General features: G+C 36.5%; 1 protein-coding gene across 1 annotated transcript; it reads right to left on the bottom strand.

The window, feature by feature from the left end:
• Nucleotides 1–308: 308 nt before the first annotated feature.
• On the bottom strand, nucleotides 309–22,855 carry LOC145226707 (son of sevenless homolog 1-like). The gene is made up of 23 exons (XM_080092308.1): nucleotides 22,580–22,855; nucleotides 20,557–20,673; nucleotides 19,881–20,015; nucleotides 19,330–19,500; nucleotides 18,724–18,802; nucleotides 17,719–17,849; nucleotides 17,187–17,330; nucleotides 16,724–16,834; nucleotides 13,681–13,779; nucleotides 11,479–11,600; nucleotides 10,447–10,573; nucleotides 9,684–9,845; nucleotides 8,878–9,092; nucleotides 7,446–7,573; nucleotides 6,918–6,999; nucleotides 6,483–6,605; nucleotides 5,594–5,908; nucleotides 4,984–5,116; nucleotides 4,466–4,615; nucleotides 3,659–3,776; nucleotides 2,499–2,595; nucleotides 1,803–2,001; nucleotides 309–1,279 (listed from the first exon to the last, which is right to left on the bottom strand). Exons 1-23 carry the CDS (start codon nucleotides 22,634–22,636, stop codon nucleotides 491–493), a joined length of 3,804 nt encoding a protein of 1,267 aa, XP_079948434.1. The 5' UTR covers nucleotides 22,637–22,855; the 3' UTR covers nucleotides 309–490.
• Nucleotides 22,856–23,556: the final 701 nt, after the last annotated feature.

The raw sequence follows: 23,556 nt of genomic DNA on the forward strand, positions 1-23,556 counted from the left end.
TCAAAATTTTCGATTTTCACTCCGGTTTAAACCGGTTTGGAGGTTCGGTAGAAGGCAAAAACCGGCTTTAACCAGTTTGAAACTGAAATATTCCGGCGAAAACGCACCCAAAACGGGAATTTTCTTCAATTTTTTAAGCCCAAAAAACAAAAAAAGGGAAAGGCTACAGTCAAAACCGGATTTTTCGCCTCAGGGTTGTTTTCAAAAACTAGTGTTCTGGCTAAAACCTATGCACAAAATGATATGTCTTACCAATTTTTTGTAGCACTTGTACATTTGACAAAGAACAGACTGCCATACAATCATAATTGCACGATAAAGGAGTAATTTACTTGGCCAAACCTTACGATAAGAGTAAGAAGCACACGCGATAGAAACTAGAAGCGACGATTGGAGCAAAAGAGAAATAAAAGTGACCGAACCTTTCGAATTTCATCACAACAAAACACGAGTATCAAAAATACAACAGGGATATCAGTACCGATTGTGGCTATACTGGGGGTTGGGGGTTACGTCTCGGTACAGGAGGCGGAACATCGGGGCCCGCGTTACTTCGAGGGGTCGCCCCTATGTTCATAAAGTGGGTGGGGTCGGGAACGTAGCGAATCCCAGCGTAGCTGTCGTAACCTGCCGAAGGGGGCGGTGGGTCTCTCGGTGGGACAGAAGGTGGGTCCCTTGGCGGTACGGGGGGAGGCGGGCCGCTGTCTACCGGGCCGAAAAACTGCTGATCGGGGTAACTGAGCGCAGATTGTGCAGGGTAAGTATGATTGGGAGTCTCAATGCGGGGTTCAGGGGTGAACGTTGGGGTTGGGTAATCAGGGGAATACAGAGGTCGGTGAAATGGCAGCCGAACCTCGTTGTGGAAGAATCCGTGTTCAGGCTGATATGGAACTTGCTTTATTGGCGCGTAATCTTTGGGGGGCAACGGTGGTGGCGCCCTTTCAGGGACGTCAATCGATGCCCCCTTCTTAAGCAGCTTCTCGCGTTCAAAGGGGAACGCTGTTTTGCTGGCGTCCATTCTAGGTGGGGCCGACACTAAATCCGGAACCGGTTCCCGTGGGGGCCGAGGTGGGGGCGGGGGTTCCACCTCTACGGGTGATTGGGGACCATCAGGGGTCGGTGGGGCTGTGGTGGGAGTCGGTTCCTCTTCTGGGACCGAATTCCTCCTCTCCATCAGTGACATCCGGGACTCATCCCTGTAAAGTCCTCCCTTATTGTTCTTCTTGTTGCTGAGAGTTATACCCGGGGATTTCAGCTCTTTGTCTGTGAGCGTTTTTGGCTGCGAATATAATGTTGAGATTTTAGAGTACATAAATATTGAGACGATTTACTCCAGTGGTTCTTAACCTTTTTCCTTGCTGTGCCCCTTTTTAACCACCAACCAATTTTCGCACCCCCCTGGGTTTTTGTATTTATATAAAATAGATCTAACCAACCTTAATGATTCAGCATCCCCGCACCCCCGAGAAACAGTTCTCGTACCCCTGGTTAAGAACCCCCTGCATTAGTCTGTAACCATATTATGCTGGTCAGTACCATACAGACATTGCATGGGCCAAACAGTTCTACCTTAACAACCCTTGACTGTAATCCCCCTGTGATGATGACTAATACCATTGCTTTATAACACTAGCTTCTGTTGTTGCATGGTACAACTACATGTCAACAATAGTTAGTCACTTATGAGCAGTTAAACCCACCAGGTTGTAAAACTCTTACATCATACACTTTGTAACAATGCAAAATTCAGATTTAACAACAACACAAAGTCATTAATCTCCACAACAGCAACAACAACTTACGAATGGAGGTGGTTTGTTGACATGACGCGGTTCGATCTCCATGGAGAGACTGTACATGTGATCGTGGAACTCCTTTGCATTCATTTCACCCATCGGTTTTAGGTCGGTCAAGTAACGCTGGATTTCATTGACAGGAAGAAAGTTGTAAGGTTGATTCTGGTATTGCTGGATGTCCAACATAATCGAAGCAACCATCCGTCTGCAAACAATTGAGTGTAAAGTGGTTTAAGGTAAACTTAACTTAAACAAATCACAAAATTTCCTGACAAGAAACAGACAAGGAAATATATTGCCTGAATTTAACTGGGAAATAAATACCGATCGTTTGATTTCACAAAATACTCATCTACAGTTTCTTTTTTTTTGAAAACAACAACAACAACATTTGTAACAACAGTCATCACAGTCTATTATCAAGCTAACATGGTACAGATGTAGCATCGGTTGTTGCACACAAAATTACTTTTTTCATTCAACAACTGTTTGGTGTGGAATCTATTGGTGCTTAGATACACGTTAACAAAGCCACGAAAACATTAACGTAATTTTTTAACTCAAAATATGTGAATCAAGGTTTGAATCACACATGATATCTTGTAAAAATGCCGGCGCATTTGTTCAGTTGAACGAAGCAAACAAGTGAATCGAAAAAAAAATCGGACATAATAATATTCCGTACTTTTGTAGCAATTTTACCTTTTTCCGAAATTAATCAGTTCCAAAAGTTCAGGGTAGTTGGGCAGCAGGTGGGGATTCCCCTCTTCGGTTTTAAGAATGTTCGTCAAAAAAGAACCTGAAAAAAAATATTTCCAAAATTGTCGTTCTGTGTATTTTAACAATAAGTTCGTAAAATGAAAACAAAACCGGTCCAGCAAAGTTTGTGGCAAGAAACCAGCATGGTGTTCGAACCCACAAACATATGTACATTAAAGTTCCACATATGCGAGGCAGGAGGTAAAAGTGTGTGATTCAAGTTTGGGCGGGCTTACTAATGATTTAAACGAAGTTTTGCGGCACAAAATAATCGCTTTATTACGTCACAAGTTAAAAACAAAACAGATCGGTCACCGTGCAACGTTGGTTGGTATGAAATATACGATTTTAGGGCGTTATCGCCAAACTAATAAGTCATAACATGCAGTGGCGTAATCAGCCGAAAATTCTGGGTGGGGCCCAAATAGTTTCTGGACCAATTACGTTTGCTTTAATAACGCTATAGGCGTAGTCGGTGTTTTTACCACACACAATGGTTTTCCAAACTGGGGTTCGGCGGGACCAACAAGCGTTCCATTTACTTAGTTTATGTCTGCATGAAAATAAATATTTGAGGACTCCCAACTCGGTGACTACAGTCATTTTTGGTAGTACGGATGGGCCAAACCACAACCCGAGTACTCGGTACCGAGCGTCACTGTTTTTGATGCTCGGTGCTCGGCCGATCAGTTGCACAAACTGACCCGAGTGTTAAATTTGCATACTCATGCCCTGCTAACATACAAAACTAGTGTTCGAAAGGGCATGCGGTACAAAAATGACGATTTTTTTAAAACGGGTTATATGGTGAAAAAAGTGTCCTTCTGGGTCTGATACAGTTTAACATAATTGATGCAAGAGAGCTTGGAAAGCTACAAAACTAGCGTGGAATTGCAAATATTTGCAGTTTTGGCCCATCCCTATTCGGCAATATCTTTTTATATGTTTCTGTGACAATTTAGACATGATGAGATACCAAACCACACTGAGTTAAAGTTTCTCGAAATAAAACTCAAAAAAATTGATAGATGCCCTTTCTCCCCACCCTGACTTCGCCAATACTAGTGAACTTACACAAGAATATAAGTTGAAGTTCAACTCACCTACGAATGGAACACACGGTGGATCACATGATCGCAATTTATCGAGAACTTTCTTTAACCTGGATTCACATAAAGCCATACAAGATTGCAGGACTTCCATTAGACGATCGGAAATTCTCTGAAACAGAAAATAACTGCGTGAATAAATGTGAGAAAAAATACTAATAATAGCAAACTCGGGACTTTGCAAGTTGGCATAAGGTTGTTGTTTTGTTTGTAAAGATTTGGTAGAATAACTACTGAATCTATTTACAGTTATTATTACTAAAAATTTGTAAAATTGTAACTGCTAAATTGTAATTACATTTTTTGTCGTCATTTATAAATAAAGGCTGTCAAAATCAGGTTCAAAGCCCGCGATATTTTTTTGGATAGCTTAGCACATGTTTTCAGATTATGCTCAATTGAAAAACAAGGCGAAACAATAGATAATTTTAAACGGCAAAAGTCAAGTTCATATGGCCCACCTGTTTAGGGTGGTTGAGTCTGTGGATTTAAATTAGTACAGTAAATGTGAACACTGAGTCGTTCGTAATTACATTGGATATTATCAAAAATTTCTATAAATTGGAATTGCGAAATTGTTATCAAGAGTTGCCACATCAATTCCAAACTAACTGATATTTTTGGGAAAGTTATGCACACTTTTATAGATTTTGCATAAATAAATGGAAGAATTCGAAACAACGGATAATTTAAGCAGGAAAAGTCAAACCAAACATTCTCTTTTATTCTAATCACATAAAGCAGGAATACAGAAGTTTTTTATCACGTGAAACTGGTTCGACTTCACTTCATGTGTTTAACCTGTTTAGTGTGGTTGAGTCGGTGGATCGCTGAAGCGTTGAAAGCCGCCACAAATTCGAGCAATCCGTTGAAATTATTTAATCCCTTCAGAACCTGCATGATTTCTATGGTGCGGCTCATAACAGCAGTTCTCTCCTCGATATTCTTTGTCTGATGCAGAAAATAAAACCATTAACAAATTATATATTTAGTAAAATTGGTCCATGACTCTTGTCAGGGGGATCATTTTATAATTATATTCTTGTTATTCTTTTCTAGCGTTTTTATCTTTTTGGCGACCTAATTTGGTTAATGGAAACGCTTTAGTTTTCAGACACACTGGTGCTGATAGAGTTGCATTTTAGGGAAGCACCAAAAATGTGATGAAAAAATACATAAAAGTGCTGAAAAAAATTGAGCTAATGGAAATGTATGACTTATTTGGTTAATGGAAACGATTTTGTATTCGCACAGGGTTCTGAAGTGGTGAAATAAAACACACAAAGAACAGAAACAAGTAAAATTTGGAAACAACTAACCGTTAGGATTGAGACCATGACCCATCTGGTAATGGTTGTGGAGAAATGAATCATTTGTAGCAGGTTAGGGGAATTTTGCTCTTTCCCAGCTTTCGTCCAAACGTTTTCCACCAATTCTGATGATTTCACTTTACTGGAAGAAAAATAAAGTTGTTATTTTCTAGCAAATATTTTGAGAATAAAATCTAAAGTCTGACACAAGCAACCAACAAAAGATTACGTTTGCCCAGCTTCCATTTAATGAGATTCACTGAATGAAACATGTTTGTGAACATTCAAAATCATTTGACCTGCCTTCAGGCAAAGTCTTTTCCAGGAAAAACCAAAAAAATGAACAAAATTTGTGTGTAAATCGGTTTGGAGTAATGTAATGATCTTCCTCTGATGAATCAAATTCAACTTGTTAGAACGTTACTGTCTGTGAGCTAAACCTAATCTGGATGCAGTCTCTTTAATTTTCAATTCCACTAATTTTTGTGCTATTTTTTGTATATTGGGACCAACAAACGCCCATAGGGGGCGCTACTACCCACACAAAGAAACTGTGGTTTGAATCTCTATCTCACCGATAAAAAAATGTCATCAATAAAAAAAATTCATAAAATCTCACCGGTAAAGTGAAAACTCGTGCAGAGTGAGTTGCCTCGCAATCTCCACAGGATGAAGAGTCATGATTGTGAATTTATCGATGTCGTGAGCGAGATGCCATTCCACCACCGGAGGGTCCTCGGTGAACAAATGGATCGGTGTCTCCTCCTCGCAATCCATCTTCTTCGCGATGATCTTGGACATCGTCCGAACCCACTTCTGCATATTTTTACCGCGTCCTTTCGCCACAAAATCCCGGACTCGCTGTAGCAGATCAGGATCACTCTCGAAGTCGTACCAGTGATATTCCAACCACTGTCGCAGCACATTCATCACCCTGAACATACAAGAGTGTGTTATTGCAGTGCCCGGTTACAGTCCGTGAGAAGTTCGTTGCCGGGCCGTATAACTTTTTCAGGTTAAACGCTTTTAAAACATTTTCCCCGTGCATCCTGGGGATGATAAACTAATTTAAGCGTTTTTATTGCAAAGTATTTGTAGTTTCAAGAACGGTCTGCAGTGCAAAAAAGCTTGCCGACCCCTGTGTTACTGGACATCACAGACAAATAGTGGGTTAAACTTACAACAAGATTACACAGTTAGAAGGTTGAGGGTTCTAATCAACCTTTGGATATACTTGAACTAATATACTTGTTGATGCTTGGTTTGAAAAACAAATAGTTCACACCAAATAAGTCTCTAAAATATAAGTAGAACAACAAAGCACTGTTTTACATTTCAGTTTGTTAATGCAACCAATTTTGAATATTTGCTTCAACAAGCCTTGGTTTTTGAAAATCATAAAAAATGGCTGAATTGTTTTTAAAAAGACAAGTTAAACAATATCAAGTAATTGGCCCATCTTAAAAAAACAAATTTGGCTAACAAAAAAGCAAGAAATTTTTCTCCACCTGAGCTGTATAGGTTGCAGATATTCTTTCCTGAACCTTTTCAGATCTTCGCGAGTGACAATTTCTCCTCGTTCAAATGCTGCAGTTTGTTCCTCACTCGGTGGAGGCTCAGGAATATGATGTCTGTGGAAAAACAGAGTTTTATTTTCCCCAAACTAGGGCAATTTTATATTGGAACACTAAAGGCAAAAAAGCACCATCAAGACAAAAATAAACAAACATTGAAAAAAGGTTAAACATTATGATAAGTTGTTTAGAAAAGATTTTACAAATTTGAAACCAAAACCAGATAATTATAAGAGCAGAATTTAAAATTACTATGATACAGTTAATGTTCACTCAAACATTTTCCATCTGTTCATTTTACCATCCATCCACTATAAAGTGACTATCTATAAAGTTGAAAAATATGTGACACTGTCGAAACCACCTCACCTTTCCATAAGCAGATCGAGCAATCGATGAGGTTGACAAAATGACCGAAATGTTGTCAGAAATGTTTTCGTAAATCCAGAATCTGAAAAAACACAAAAACATAGGATGAGAAAAATCAATGTAACATCACATACACATACATGTGGTGAACTGTGTGTGTTGTATCAAGTTCAAAACTTGTAATGGAATTTATTCAGGATTGACAGAAGTATTATGATAAGCAATTTAAAAAAAAAATTGTGTTTAAAGTTTTGATACAAATGTTTAGCAATATAACGTAACTATTGTAATGTAACTGAGAAATACTGTTTTGTCTTTTTTATGGGGTAAAATTTATCAAATCTCAATGACCTAGTGAGCAATCTTATGAAAACAATTCTACTTAGGCAAAGTTTCTTCCATCATAGAAAAAAAACAATCAGAAAATGTTCCAGCAAAACTAAAATAATTACATAAAACAAACGTGGGATTGAACCTTGCAAAATGCACATGCCCCTATAAGTTGTGACTTTTGTTAAAGCAACTTACCGTAATAGAGATGGTATGTGAGTCTCTCCACAAGTTTGAGGACGGTTCCACCTTTAATAGAGGGAGGCACTTGATCTTCGGAGTCGAGAACGAGATTATCTGGACTGTCAGGTTCAGCAAACCGATAGCTATGCAAGGTAAAGCATAAGAATTTGGTTAAGCACAAACTTGGTTATGTTAGGGGGAAGAGGGCTGGAGTTACAATATTGGGTTAAAACTTACTGAGCAACTTCAACTGTCACGTGTGAAAATTTAAAGAAATTTAAACCACCTTTCTCTTGACCAACAAATAGCAATCAATATTAAATAGAAGAAATGAAACTGGTGGAAACAAGTATATAAACCACAATCCAAACCCTTTCTATGACCCATGACAATTTTATGATGCAATTTACAAATTAATCCTTTGAACATGTAATAACAATTACATAATTATGCTCCATGGGCAAATTTCTTTGAAAAAATTCATTTAAAACAAATATTACAGAGAGTTAAAAAGTTTTTAGTGCTAAAAATATTTGTTAAATTTACATCATAACAATATTACTGACTGCATTTAAAGATGAAACAATGTGACAGATGATTTGACAAAAAGACCATTTCGATTAGGGCTAAAGTCTGAAGGTAACAATTATTATAAAAAGGTAGGAATGAAATAAATAAACACATGTATGACTTTAGACCAAAAAAAACAACTTGTTTTAGAAACACAAGTCATGGGACAGAGCAATAATATTGCAAACACATTTAAGATTCTGCAACTCTTGCATTGCATAAATTCTGCACAAGCAAGTTTACATCACTGGGAAAGTCTGAGCTGCCTGAAATTTGATCCTTTCAATTATTAATGAGCTAGGGAGGTGTTTTTCTGCACTGAACATTTATGCAAAAGTGCAAACTGCAATGCATATACGATGACTGGCAAAATTTTGAAAATTGAGCCCATAAATATTACAAATTAGAATTTGTGTTTTTGTCAAAGTTGACATGTTTTTGTGATAATAATTTCCATAAAGAATAAAACTGCAATGTAGTCAAAATCAACTTTTAATATCGCCTAATCCCAGTAATTTACTTGTGTTGCTAAAACAATTTGTTCAGAATAGGCTTCCAAACCAGCTGCACTGATGTAGAAGGATCTCACAGCAGGCCTAACCAACTACCTTTCAAGTAACAAGAAAATTCTGACCCAAAAGGCCCGCGAAAATTTGGGATCAAATGGTAAAAATTATTACATTAACTAAAATCAAAAGACATGGAAAAAGATTTTAATGCTCGAAAAAATAAAAATGCCCCTTAATAAAAAAGGCAACAATCAACAACTCACTATGGTCATATTAACCAGGGTGAAAGCTTCTTTTGACTGCATGGGTAAAAAACTCTAAACTAATAAATTTGATCGAGTGTCACAGGATAAAACAATTTTCCTTACTCTTTGGGGTCAGGAATCCTGAGAGGTTGCTGTCTTGCTTCTTGCCTCATCAACTGATCCAACATACGATCGTAATACGAACGATACTGAAGTCGAACTAAGTGAGACATCCAGGCACGTTTCAGTTCGTTGGACGGAGCGATAAATGTGTATTTCGTCTCAGAATCCAAAACGAGGAATTGTCGATCGTTAGTTTCATCATCTTCCACAACCATCTGCAGAGGGAAAAACAGTTGCAATAACTTCCAAACATGTCAAGTAAATGGCTTTTTTATGTTTCACCCAGTAATTTTAACAATATTTTTAGTGCATTTGTTAATGACACACACGTTTTTGGTTACATCATTTCTCTATTAAACTGCACTTGCAATGTAAAAAATTAAATTAATGGCTATGCACAAAACCTTGTGGCAACATGCTTTTAATAACAAAACCATTTGGACGCTCTATACCAGTGGTTCTTATAAAGCTTGCAGAGCATTAACAAACTCATTTTTTAAGCAGCACACTTTACAGGCCAACAAAAAAGTTGGTGAAACACATACAGAGTTAATTTGCAACTTCAGTTTACTGAGCCTGATTGCTTTTTATGACAGAATAGGAAAAACATGAGCTTTTAAACCTTGTGATGCCTTTCGTTACCAGTTCCTAAACTCAGAACATTTTTGCACTTTTAAAGAGCAAATTTTTCCTAACACACTTGATGACGCAATGTGTACACAGTTTGAGAATCACTCGTTAGCAATGGCCAGGCCTGCACAGCCAGTTTGTGGTAATTGTTATCCATCGAACTGCCCAAAACAAACCTTTCTTAGTAAAATTCTTTCTTTTAATCTGTACTCGTGCGTCATGGTGACTGAAGGCATCGGACGTCTTTGTTGATTCGATTTACAACAAACCAGCAACGCATCGAGGAGAAAAACTCGACGTTCGGAATTCTTCTTGCCAGTAACTCTGGTAAGATCACCCTACATGAAAAAGTATTTCTTATTAAGGCAATTGCATTCAAAAAACAAAGTTGCACAAATATCTGGAAAAATATCTTTTCATAATAAGTAAGCTCATTTCTTATCTATTTTTAACTATTTTTTTCAGTCAGTTCTTATATTGTGTAACATTCGGAAATCCACATCTTTTAAACGAGGGCTGTGCAACCTGCGGCCCGCGAGTCAATGGCATTCCATTGATTAAAGGTAGTGCAGCCAGCAGAGGCACTTGTATTTTAAATGTACTAAAAACGAGCCAAATTATTATATTTTTGAGCAGATAAATACACCCTGTGCTATTTCTCTACGACCTGACAATAATGTGGCTAGAATTAAATGCGAAATTCACTTGTTAACTCAATATAGGCATATTTAGTTTACAACAAAGTAAAACCACCTCGTGTTATATAAAGGTGCGGCCAGTGATTTAATTATAGCAACTGTATTTGGCCCCACAGTGAAAAAGGTTGTACACGCCTGTCTTAAAATGTTTGAAGCATTATAGCTTTTTTAATTGACATCGCAATACTGGTCAGAAACACATTACGTTTTCATCAACCACAACATTTGTATCGAATGTTACCTCGAATATAAACTCGTTGCATGATTGTGTGATAGTTTTTCCGACCCATCCCTCGATACTCTCCTCAATTCTCTTCATCTTTTCAGCTTGGATCCCTCCCTTCCACGAAATTCGCAAACTTGATTCACTGAAAAAAGTTTGTAATTGGTAAACAAATAAAATTAACAACAAGAAACATGTTAATGGTGGATCAGATAAAACACAGCAAACTAAAATTTATTAAGGCTTAATTGGAGTTGCAAGTTGTAGGGCAGAATTTAAACAGCTTCTAAACCAGTGGTTTTCAACCTTATACTTTTTTATTGCTACACATGATCTATACCAGTGGTTCCCAACCAGGGCCCATGAGCTGTGTTCCGGGGGGCCACGGGCGTAGTTTCACAAGAAACACCCACTAAAAGTCATTTTGACCTTTTAATTGACTATTTCACATACTATTTGTTTATAGTGAGGTTTATCACGCTCATTTACTCTATTAGACCTGTTTAAGGCCCAAATTAATACTGCATTCCAACGCAAGATTGCTATCTACATTTTAAGGGGGCCACAGGTCCTACATGGTAACTTGAAGGGGGCCACGAGGCCAAAAAGTTACTTTAAGGGGGCCATGGTCCACGAAAGGTTGGGTACCTCCGGTTTATACCGTACTACAAAGGGTAGAACAAAATATAGGCCTATTCTTGACTAGGACTGCATATTTTTAAAACCAGCAAGTTAGCAATACCAAAACAAAGTCTAAGATATACAATTTCCCAAAAATCATGGTTATTGAGTTGGGTCTATTAAGTTGCATTTCATAATCTGACTTGAATTGAGTATTGCAGAAAGCTACTTGTCTATCACCGTAAATGCTTTGACGTACCCAGGTTGAAAACCACTATTGTACACTATAAAATCAAGTATACAAGACAATGTGATAATTAAATAGACAAAGTGTATCCGAGCTTTCCTACCAACAACCCAGCAACCAGTTTGGAAAATAAACCCAACATGTATTAATCAGTTGCATCATCTGCATTATAGCTGACTCACCTTGGACGACTCTTTGGTAAAGTAGCAGCACAGGATTCTAATATTGGCTTGATAGGCGCGATTGCACTCACGGTTTGACTGAAACACTCCTTGTCTTCGTCACTCGAATTTTGCTCTAGAATCTGAACAATAACACACAATTATGAATGTGACGTCAGAAATAAACTAGAAGGGTGGCTTAGCACATATTGCCCTTGCACATACACTATAGCATATTTTGAAACATTAATATATTTCCTACACTTATTTATATTGGGTCCCATATTAGCCATCGTCTTTTATAACCTTGGTTGTTTCTGCAAGCAAAAACTCATGGGTCCCCACACATGCAAAGTTGTAGATAATGCATTTCAATAGATAACAATGAGTAAGTAGGATAACTAATTGAGGTTCAACACACACAAACTTAAAAGTAGGAAACCACAATGACTCAATCAATAGTACTGCAAAATTTCAATCCAATCTGCCAACGTTTAAGATTTCAACCACTAAAGGTGTTTTGAGCAACAACCGTTAATGTTTCTGGCGTCAAAGGGCTGTTAACAACCCCCGAACTGCAATGGCGCAATAACGATAATTGGCATACTTTACAAGCTATCCAAATTTTAGCCAATTCTGACATTGTTTACAAAGTCACCCCTTTTAGGGGGCTAGCGGGGTAAATACTAGGGCTATCCGGACAAACAAAGTGGGATGCACATCTACATAACTATATCTACCATCTGTATAAGTTTCAGCCACATCCATCAAGCATTTGATGGCAAAACGAGTCAGACAAACTTCGGGGGAAAAAACATTTTAGGGGGCTAGCGGGGTAAATAGTGGGGTTATGAACAAAAACAAAGTGGGATGCACATCTACATAACTACATCTACCATCTGTGTAAATTTCAGCCGAATCCGTCAAACATTTGATAGAAAAACGAGTCAGTCAAACTTCGGGGGAAAATACCCATTTTAGGGGGCTAGCGGGGTGAATACTGGGGTTATGAACAAAAACAAAGTGGGATGCACATCTACATAACTACATCTACCATCTGTGTACATTTCAGCCGAATCCGTCAAACATTTGATAGAAAAACGAGTCAGTCAAACTTCGGGGGAAAATACCCATTTTAGGGGGCTAGCGGGGTAAATAGTGGGGTTATGAACAAAAACAAAGTGGGATGCACATCTACATAACTACATCTACCATCTGTGTAAATTTCAGCCGAATCCGTCAAACATTTGATAGAAAAACGAGTCAGTCAAACTTCGGGGGAAAATACTCATTTTAGGGGGCTAGCGGGGTGAATACTGGGGTTATCAACAAAAACAAAGTGGGATGCACATCTACATAACCACATCTACCATCTGTGTAAATTTCAGCTGAATCCATCAAACATTTGATAGAAAAACGAGTCGGACAAACTTCGGGGGAAAATACCCATTTTAGGGGGCTAGCGGGGTAAATACTGGGGTTACCAACAAAAACAAAGTGGGATGCACATCTACATAACTACATCTACCATCTGTGTAAATTTCATCCAAATCCATCAAGGATTTGATGGAAAAACGAATCGGACAAACTTTGGGGAGAAGAAAAATGAAAGAAAAAAAAAGAAAAAAAAAAACATTTTGAGGAAAATCAATATGTGTCCCCTTCAGGGAAGGGGACCCATAATTACTGCTGGAATCGCTTAAGTCGGCACAAACAGCTCAAAGTCAAATGGTTCATGGTTCAAATCCCATCTCAGACTTTTGTGTTGCACTGCAATAAAACTTGAATGGCAAAGCACAACAGCACCAAGCGTTAAGTTTGGGTAAAATACATTTGAACAATATCACAAACAATTATCTCAAAAACCAACTACTGCTAAAATAGCTAAGTGGATGGCACAAACAGGTTCAAGTCAAATGGTTGATGGTTCTAATCCCACCTCAGACCAGTGCAACAAAAACTGGCAAAGCACCAAACATCAAGTTTAGTTAAAAATACTTTTTATTGTGTATGTGCAAAACAAGATGTTTAAAACAAGAAAATTTAATATGCAGCATGTTATTATTTAACAACAAAAATGTAAATTGTCTGTACTAACTATCTGACAGAATATAATAAATATTCAACATCTGCTGTCTATGTCTGCTGTTTAAACAATTTTTGACTTTTAACTCTCAACAACTTCAGTATAAGTAAAAACATATATGTCAGAGAAAAACTGACCTGAATTTGCTCAAAATAATAAAAACAATGATATATTGGGGCGAGCAGGAGGTTTGGCAGAACGTAATACACGATGTCACGGAATCCTTCGTATTTACTCTGAAAAAACAAATTGATTTAATTTCTTCATTTGAAGAACATTTTTCAAACAAGGTTTTCCTTGCTTTCACACACATATATATAGAATAAAAGAGTTTAAATCAGGTTCCTCATAAATAAAAAACTCAACAGCCTTGGGTTTAAGAGTTCCGATAGATTTGTTTCAAACACATTGATAGAAATATACATACAATAGAAAAGTACAAAAATATTAATGTTCAATAATGATTTTCATAATGCTATTAGAGTTCAGCTGAAAAAAGCATTGTAATATTCAATAAACCAAAAGTGCTTGTGGTAAAACAAAAGCAGTAAATCAAATATATACTGTGTATTCAAATGTTAAAAGCAGATTTTCACAACTTAAAATAGCGCAGACATGGGTTTATTTTTGCTTGTGAAAACCTTTCTCAACGGATAAAACAATACGACACATTTCAACGCGATCGTGCGATGCAAGAAGTTGATTTTAGCAATTTTAAGCACAGATGTCATAAAGTCCTGCAATGAAAATAAACTCTCCCAAATTAGATGAGATCTGGACGTAAAATTTACAGTCTGTCATGACCACAATGTGATGAACGTTCGAAGCTGGAAGATTTCATGGTGTTTGCCTGACTATAACCTTAGTTCAAACAAGAACTCAAATAAACTTTGATCGACACAAGATTGGCTTCATGTGAAGTTAATTTAGGATTTCACATATTTTGTAAAACAAGCCAAACATGCAAAATACAGAACCAAAATGTTTTATCATGCTGCTATAATTTTGACATTCCTGTTTATTAAAAACTAGAATGGTGGCTTTCTGATATACTTCCATTTTATATATTCTATACGATATTTACCAATTTACTATACACATCATTTGATCTACATATATGATTGTTTTTGTAAACAAAAACTAATGGGTCCCCACACGCGTGTTTGTGCGGATTTGCGGTAAACAAATGTTGCGGTGATTTTTAAATTCTTAAGAACAAATTTTTAGAAAGCATTAACCCAACAATGAAAAATTTTGTTGTATTTTTTTGCACTATTATTGTCGTATAATTACGAAAACATTAAAAAAGAACGAAACAAATACTTTCAATTTAATCTCTTGCTTTGGCCCAGATATTGTCGTCCAAGGTCGGGTTTTAAACACAATTTTTTCTAGAAAGCTGTAACAGTTGTGTTACAGACAATTAAAAAGCGATTTGCTGCAAGTGTATACATAACTTTTCATTTAACTTTGTTTCGCAAAACGAGTTTTTCATTTTGTTTCGCAAAACGAGTACCATTGACCTGTAGTAACCTTTAGGGTGCACACACCAAACGACTGTTTGACCTTTTGACACCGTTTTCAATAGCACGCCGTCCTTGGTGTTCAACAACACCGTTTGCCCTAATTTATACATGCCTTGAGTATTTGATTCAAAAAAAAAAAAACGCTACGTTATGGCGAAAGAAAGTTCTGAACTATGTGTTAGTAATACCTACTAATTGACCTTAAGTAACCCATGGTCATGCAGCGGCCAACCTGACAACGAGCATTTAAAAAACGTTTATCTTGCAAAAAAGTCAAGTTTATTTTTTTATATTTAGTTTGTTTAACAAAGTTTTGCTTGACAATATACGAAACCGAAGCACGCTTATTAGGTTTAAATCGCGTCATATGTGTGAAACCTTTGCCAAAACTGAAAATGTGAGTGATAACTTAATAAAACGACTTAGCATTGCTGTGCAAAACAGCTGATTTCTAATCACCGAAACGACGTCTCGTAAAACGTCTGTCCGACGTCAAGCTGAGCCCTCCCGCTCTGCCCTATTATTCGTTAACGTACTCTCTTGGGACTTCTACCTACAGTGTCTTTCTTGACCAAACGAGCGTTAGACACATTTACGTTTCGGGAGCCTGTGGGTGTGTCGCTGGGTTATTCGGGGTCAAACTTCAGGTGGACCAAGTTCAGATTAATATCTAACATATGTCCAAATTTGAATAAATTTGAAGCACTCTTTCTTTACTAAACGAGCGTTACAAACCAGCGTTAAAAATTTTACGTTTCGGGGGCCTGTGGGTAAACCGCTGGGTCATTCGGAGTCAAACTTCAGGTGGACCAAGTTCAGATTAATATCTAACATATGTCCAAATTTGAATAAATTTGAAGCACTCTTTCTTTACTAAACGAGCGTTACAAACCAGCGTTAAAAATTTTACGTTTCGGGGGCCTGTGGGTAAACCGCTGGGTAATTTGGGGTCAAACTTCAGCTGGACCAAGTTTGGATTAATATCTAACACATGTCCAAATTTCAATAAATTTGAAGCACTCTTTCTTGACCAAACCAGCGTTACAAACCAGCGTTAGACAGAAAAAAGAAAAAAGAAAAAAGAAAAAAGAAAAAAGAAAAAAGAAAAAAAGAAAAAAAAAATACGGACAAAAACAATATGTGTCCCCTTCAGGGAAGGGGACCCATAAAAAACTAGTTACTTTTATGATTTTATTTTTTAATTGTGGACATGAGGTTCTTTAACATTCTGTCATTTAATAGCATTTTATAATATTAAAATCCAAACTGTTGCTAAAAATCTAGCAAAACACCAAAACACACATTTGGGTTGATAATGTATCAAATTTTGAAAAGTGCTTTGTTGCCAAAAAAATAATATTGTGCCTAAAAAAATTGTAAAACAAGTCCGACAAACATATAAGCATCCAATTTATGTGTATGTATTAAGCTCTCCTGGGAGTTCCAGGTATTCAGTTTTTTTTACAGACAAAATATCTGCAAACCTGTCATAATAATAGTAAAGAAAGTACCTCATGCCTTATGTGTATAATTTCAATTAAAAGTCTTCTAAATGTTTCACCCGACCACATAACTTACATGTCAAAATTTAGTCAAAGGTTAAAAGTGGTTAAATTTGGAAAGGGCATCACAATTAGTTTAAAGTTAGTCTTACCTTGAGGGCAGCATTAATATTGGCTTGTTGAAGTATTTCAAGAAAATGTTTTGTCCAACCTTCTTTGGTGATATTCATTGCATAATCAGAGTATAATTCAAAACTACATTCCTACAAACAAAACTGCACGGTAAAATCCCACAAATCCATGCATTAGACACATATACATATATATATATATATTTAGATATAAAAATGTTTAAAATGTTCAGTTTAAAATATAGGCAACTTATAAGTTTTCTTAGTTGTTTGTTTTTTGCAAATTTCAGTTTAAAGCATCAACGTTGCAACCTTATTTATGAACTTACTAGCAACCACTTTTGAAGATTATTATTGAAACCTTTTCAAATATTGTTTTATGCATAAATTTACCATTTCATGTCAAATAAAATTTGCACTCCAAAACAGTGTTTTTTTTTATTTTTAATTTTAATTTTCAGAAAGTCAACCTCATTACACTCACTTCGGCAAGTTCTTCGAAACAGTTTCCGACGAGAGGAACGGGATTAGTTTCATCGGTCATCTCGATCGCCTCCTCCAACATAACGATCAACTTCATCGATAATTCGGCAATATCCTCGATGTTGCCAAAAATTAGATCGATGTCCTGTGTAAGATTTGTAATTGAATGGGTATATTTGTCAAATTTCACAACTACACGAAATTTGACAAATCAGTGATAAAATATCATTTACATCTTTAATTACCAAAACAGCCTGCAATTTGAAAGCATACACAAATTGCCTAGCATAAGAAAAAAAAAGAAAAAACAAAAAACAGAGTGAAATCAAGATGTGTCCCCTTCAGGGAAGGGGACCCATAAAAAGTAGTCATAAACAACACTTTGTCTAAATGATGCTAAAAAACAACCTGCCTGGCAATCAACTGAACTATTTCCTGAGAAATCCTAATGCAATCAAACCAACAAAAAATACCTAGAGTGGACAGGTAAACATAGAGCACACAAACACAACATACAATATTATCACACTTACAGCTTCAGTGAAGAGATCCGACCGATCAGTAAAAAACTTTTTTATAAGTTTGATGATCAGTTGGAGGTCGCGTAAGTAGCGCTGCTCGTCGCTTAAAAGGTTTCGGACAAGAGTCATATACGACGCATCACCTAAAATATTGAAAGATGAATTTAAGTTAAAAAGAATATTTAAAGTTGATGAGGATGTGGAATAGAGTCTAGGATTTCTGGGACCTACTCTAGTATAGCATTGCACATGACTTTGTTATATAGAACAGGGTGGTCCAAGACTAAGAGAATAAAGGGCAAAATTAGGTTTTCAAAATTCTTGACGAGCCACAAAGAAAAAACTCTTTGTGTTGAAGGACTGAATTTGCTGTTTCAATTGATTTTCTGTTTTGAGATCTAAATAATATCACCACAAAGCACATCTGCTAGCACTTGGTTACAACTGCTTGTTCCTGCAATGAATGATGTTTGTAACAAAGAAAAACTAAATTTAATTCTGCCACATCAGCTTTAAATTATCTGGAACTTTCATTCACAAAAAAAATAGAAAAGTATTTGGAAATTTGAGTTTCAGTAAAATCGGTGTGCAAGGCTAGCGGGATGTTATACAGGGATGAAACAAAGTTGTAACGCATACATGTTTCCAACACAATAACGCGACGTGCATGAATCATGATACACAACAAACTAGACGCCGTAGGATTGACTACGTCTACTGGAGTTTACCGCAGATGTCACCACTGACTCATGCAATATACAAATCAGGACAGATCCAGTCAGCAAATGTGTGGCACCATATTATAAACTTAGGTAGTGTTGCAAATTAAAGGCAGCTTAACTTGCAGCATGGGGCTAAGAATAAAAAGTGAAAGGTTTTTTTTCTTTTTTGTGTTCCATCAGTTGTTTGAAACAATACCAGCATAAAAATTTTAATAGAAATCTTTTCAATTTTTGAGCACGCCTTTTTCTTAAGTATGTTTTACTTGTCAAAAAAATTCAGACCAAATTTTCTCACCAATATCATCGGCTGTTGCTATTGGCAACAGGGGAATATCTTCCTCTGCCTCATCTTCTTGAAATATGTTGACAAGAACCTGAAAAAAGATTAAATGAAATTGAAAAGAAATGGCATGTTGTAATTACACCCATTCAAGGTTTCATTAAAAATTTAACCCCAACCACAAATGAGAAGAATTGTACAAAATTAAGACAAAGAACACACAATTACCTCAAGTTTACCAACTTAATGGTGAAAGTAATGGCCCAAATACACTTAAAAGTGTTTATTGTTTAAACGTTTCAGCAAATACTCATGCCATCATCAGTGATATGAAGGCCACATCACTTACACCCAATTATATATATTTGAGTTATTGACTTGACATTTTAAAAACTAAGAAATTGTGCACCTGACAAAGCAAGTTTAATCACGACATCTAATTTAATCGATAACAATAGTTGGTTTCATTTCTCATTTTCTATTGATCCGAATCACATTTTTTTTATTTTCACATCATTGATAGTGGATTATGAGTCACCCTTTGCAAACAAGGATTGAGTTTGCAGTTGGTTTTCAGAACAATCATAAAGTAATTTGGCAATTCGCCGGGACTTGGTCTACCTTGTCGGCAAACATGGCAATCTTTACATCTTGGTCTTCAATCTCAGTATTTTGTCGAGATATGTTATCGACGTAGTTGGATGTCAATTTCAAAATATCCAACAACATATACTCCAACATTGCAGCGAAGAATAACGAAACTTGTTTGTCAGGTGTAGTGCCAGTGAAATCCTGAAAACATAATTAGATGGTTTTACTTTTTGTCCAGGGTCCAATTGCACATAAAAGATTTTAATGAGGTAGCAAAATTTTAAAATACTTTCATCTACAATTCAATGAAACCATTTTGTCTATACTGTGATTTTGAGGTGCACCTTGATAATGTGATTAAAAGACGGTTGAAGTGGCATTTTGTGGCATAAAAATATGTTAGTTATAAAATATTTCTTGACCTTTTATTGTATCAACAAAAAAGTTTTGCCTGTGTTCTAATGTACTTTTAAATATTTTCAATGACTGCAACATATTTTTACTCTTGCATGTTATTGGACATAATACATACAATTAAACCATGTAACAGCACTTACAACCTTAGATCTATAAAGGTTCACCTTGATAATGTGGTTAACTTTGTCCATGGACAAGTGAGGCTTCTTTCTTCCTTTTTCTCTGCCATGTTTAGAATCTTCTAAAACCCAGGTCAGTAGAGGTTCCGGAAATTTCCGTGATACTTGCTCATGTGCTTCCTGTTTACAGGTAGTGTACAAAGTGTTTAAAGTACATTCCTTGCCACCATGAGCTTCACCATGAACCAATGCTTCTCAAATGTTAAAGTATGTGATACACAAACACACCAAGTTTTACACATTTTAAAGAAAATGCATAAAGCTTGTTCACAGAAAGTAAGTCGCTTTGCAACTTTAATGTTCTGCTGCTTAAATTTTACACTTTGAAACAATTTTCTGCAACAAACTTTGCTGATTTTATAATATTATGTCACGAACAACAATATAAGATAACAAATTATGTTAAAGTGCGGTTCCAATAATGTTAATTAGATTCCTGTTTCCAAACAAGAGGAGGAAATTACACTCAGCAAAAAAAACTAGCAAAAACATTTTTTTGTCTGAAACTTTTTAGTAAAGTTATGAAGTGACCAAATGACAAGTAAATACCCAACAACATTTAAATCACAAGCCTACACCACAGAATCATAACACAAATCTGGAAGGAGAAGTTGAGCACAACTTTAAATAAGACTTGCATTTGCATGATTTCAAAACCTACCTGTACGGTTTTTGGGGTTACAGTTACAAGGGAAGTCAGCAATCTTGTTAACAGGGAGTTTAAATAATGAAGCGCGCCTTGAGAAAGACTCAAGTTGGGATGGCGATATAGTTGTATCTGGAAAAAATACAAGTCCAATATTAACCCTCGGTTCATGGCCCTTTTAAAACTATTCAACACCCTTAATCGATACACATTTCCTCTCATTTTTGAAACCAAAACAGTCAAAGAGCATTGACATCGCATAATTTACATTAGTTTGAAGATTGGATTTTCTCATGTAAACAAGGTTATTGCCATGTACTCACATATTCCACCAGTACCGTAATTTTCCAAGTATAGTGCGCCCCCGTGCATAATACGCACCCTAAAAATGGCATGTCGATGCTGGAAAAAAGCCTGTACCCATGTATAATACGCACCCAAATTTTTACTCTTAAATCCGTAAACGTAAAATTATTTCAGAAAAAAGATCATCTTTTGAAACAGCCGGATGTTATTCTGCCGGTCAGTATCACTGCGCATGCGCTCGCAAACTCGATAGCGAAAAATGTTTAGGATTTGTGTAGGGTACATCGTGACAGCAAACGAGATCTTACTGGTCGCGTTCAAGCGGAACCGATCTTAATACTTGCAGAGAACATTTTTATTTTTAAAACACAAATGAAGTTTAATATGTATCAGATTAAAATACCTAAAAATCAGAATAATTAAATTCAAACTTATATACAAAATTTTAGTTTGATCCGTTGCATATCGGCAATGATATCATTTACGTTGTCGCTAAATGGGCAGTGTGCAGTATTTGACAATAACACACCATCAAGGATTGCACCATCGCATCAAACGATGTGTCGTCAATTATGAATTTTACTGACTAAGTGTGTTGGGCAGGATGGCTAAATGTGATGCGCGATTGACAACAAACAAGAAGAAAGGTCTGATTTCAAGTTTTATTTCGAGGCAGATTTTCTTCAAAAATTGTTGTACCCATGCATAATGCGCACCCTAGATTTTAGGACAATAAATTAATTAAATTTTGCGCATTATACACGGAAAATTACGGTAGATCAAACAAGGGTATGTCTTAATATTAGTTGATCTCAAGTTACAAAATACAAACAAATAATCGTCTAACATAACTTGACTGAAACGGATTAATACAACTAAGCAATGAGCACCTGATCTACTCAACCCATGATTTACAGGTCAAACAGCAAAGCTACCAAATGGCTTGCCAGGCAAGTTTTAGAACAGTGGTTCTCAACTCGTTTCGGGCCGTGGACCACCGGCCCAGTAAAAATAATATCGTGAACCATTTATTTTGGAGCAAGATTGAAGTACGCATACAAAACAACCATTTGGGCTTGAAACATAATTCATTTAAACCAATTTTAAGAAGTGATATACTATTATTAACAGCCAACAATTTAGTACTCTTTCAATATATATTATGCATTCATCTCTAGTTTATCAACAAATTTAGTGGACGTCCTGTGGACTACCCAAAAAGTCACCATGGACCACCAGTTGAAAACCACTGGTTTAGAACAACTAAACTTGTGTTGCCTGTTATATATTTAGGCATATAAGTTCCTTGTTAAAATCACAACTAGGTGTGTTTGTTTACATAAAGAAACTCAATGAATTTGGGACAGGTAAATGAACCTAACAAAGTTTCATGAAAGAAGGGTCACTTAAAAGTTAACGTTGGGTTGCCAAAATAGTTACACAAATGTTGCTGAAATTTTAGTTGTTTCTTAGTTTGCGTAAGTACATGCTCGACTGCATGAGTGGGTTGTCTGAATAGGAAAGTCCGAAAAAATCAGAAAGTAATAGTAAGGAGATTCAGAAATTAGATAAAACATTGCAGCTTCATTTTAAAAATTACAACTGTACAATTTATGTAATTTTGTTCGATAATTTATGTGTAAAAATTAACAGTGCCTATAACTAAACCAACACTTCACATAATTAAAATTGTAATTGCACCTTTTATCAAATCCATACAACACATATTTACCTTCGTAATCGATGGACTAAATATATTGGGCCATCGTTCCTTTACTTCGCCGTCCATTTCTGAGTAAACCTCAAAAGGTAATCCTTATCCGTTATTACCATCAGAAGAATAGCGAACGATGTCTTGCAACCCCATGCCTCTAATTATTGCGTAAGTGTGAAATGCAGACAGCCAGGAAAAGTTTTGCAAGCTCTGCAACCTGCAACCCAACTTCACCAACCAACACCCTACCTCCTTTTTGTGCAACAATAACGTATCCGTCGCAGCACCTTCCACTTCACACGTACAAGTGTAAACCAGTGCATCAGCTAGCCTTACACTGATTGAACCGTTGTAGCCGTGCAGCAGTGCTGGCAAAGTAGCCGACAAAATCAAATTTGTCCCTTAGTTTTTTCAACACCTTGTTCTGTGATTAGGTTATTCCGTTTAACTTAATGTTACAATCGTTGAAAGATGACCAAGGTCACAGTTCAATCGACCTTTCGCACGTTTCAACCAGATATTCGTTCTTTGTGGGGAAGTGCGCCAGATTTGCAACAAATTTCACAGAAAATGTCTTGCTTCCTATCGCTACCTCAAAAAGTCAAAGCTGGTAAATACAATCTGCTCTTGAGTTTTGTGAAAAACGACAACAATCATTGTGTACAGGAACAGGGAGCCGAACCGGAACTGAACCCGAACCCGCGAACCGGTTTAAACGGTTTATTTCCAACAATCCCCGAACCGGAGCTGAATCCTATATTTTGTTTGGCGTCGGATCCGTTCCGGACCTGAATCAGTAAAAATGCAGTCTGTATTATGTTTTGTAAATTTGTCTAAACAGTGAATTTTTTATCAATTTAATGATGAATATAATGGCACCTTGTCCCCCCCCCCCCTCCCCTAAATACGCTAGTGCCTCTGTTTATGATTTGTTTACATTTTGAAATCAACTAAAGAAGGCCAATCAAATATATTTTGCACAACGAAAAATAATA

This window comes from Phallusia mammillata, chromosome 1 (genome assembly GCF_965637545.1).
Source record: "Phallusia mammillata chromosome 1, kaPhaMamm4.hap1.1, whole genome shotgun sequence".
Taxonomy (NCBI): Eukaryota; Metazoa; Chordata; class Ascidiacea; order Phlebobranchia; family Ascidiidae; genus Phallusia; species Phallusia mammillata.

Bases quoted from the DNA above. Each gene is read 5' to 3' on its own strand.
- LOC145226707 (XM_080092308.1), bottom strand. From the start codon at position 22,636: ATGGACGGCGAAGTAAAGGAACGATGGCCCAATATATTTAGTCCATCG. The intron at 16,835-17,186 runs GTGAGTGTAATG...TTTTGTTTGTAG, and splicing joins GTTTCGAAGAACTTGCCGAA to GAATGTAGTTTTGAATTATA. The intron at 13,780-16,723 runs GTAAGACTAACT...TTGTTTTTTCAG, and splicing joins ATATTAATGCTGCCCTCAAG to AGTAAATACGAAGGATTCCG.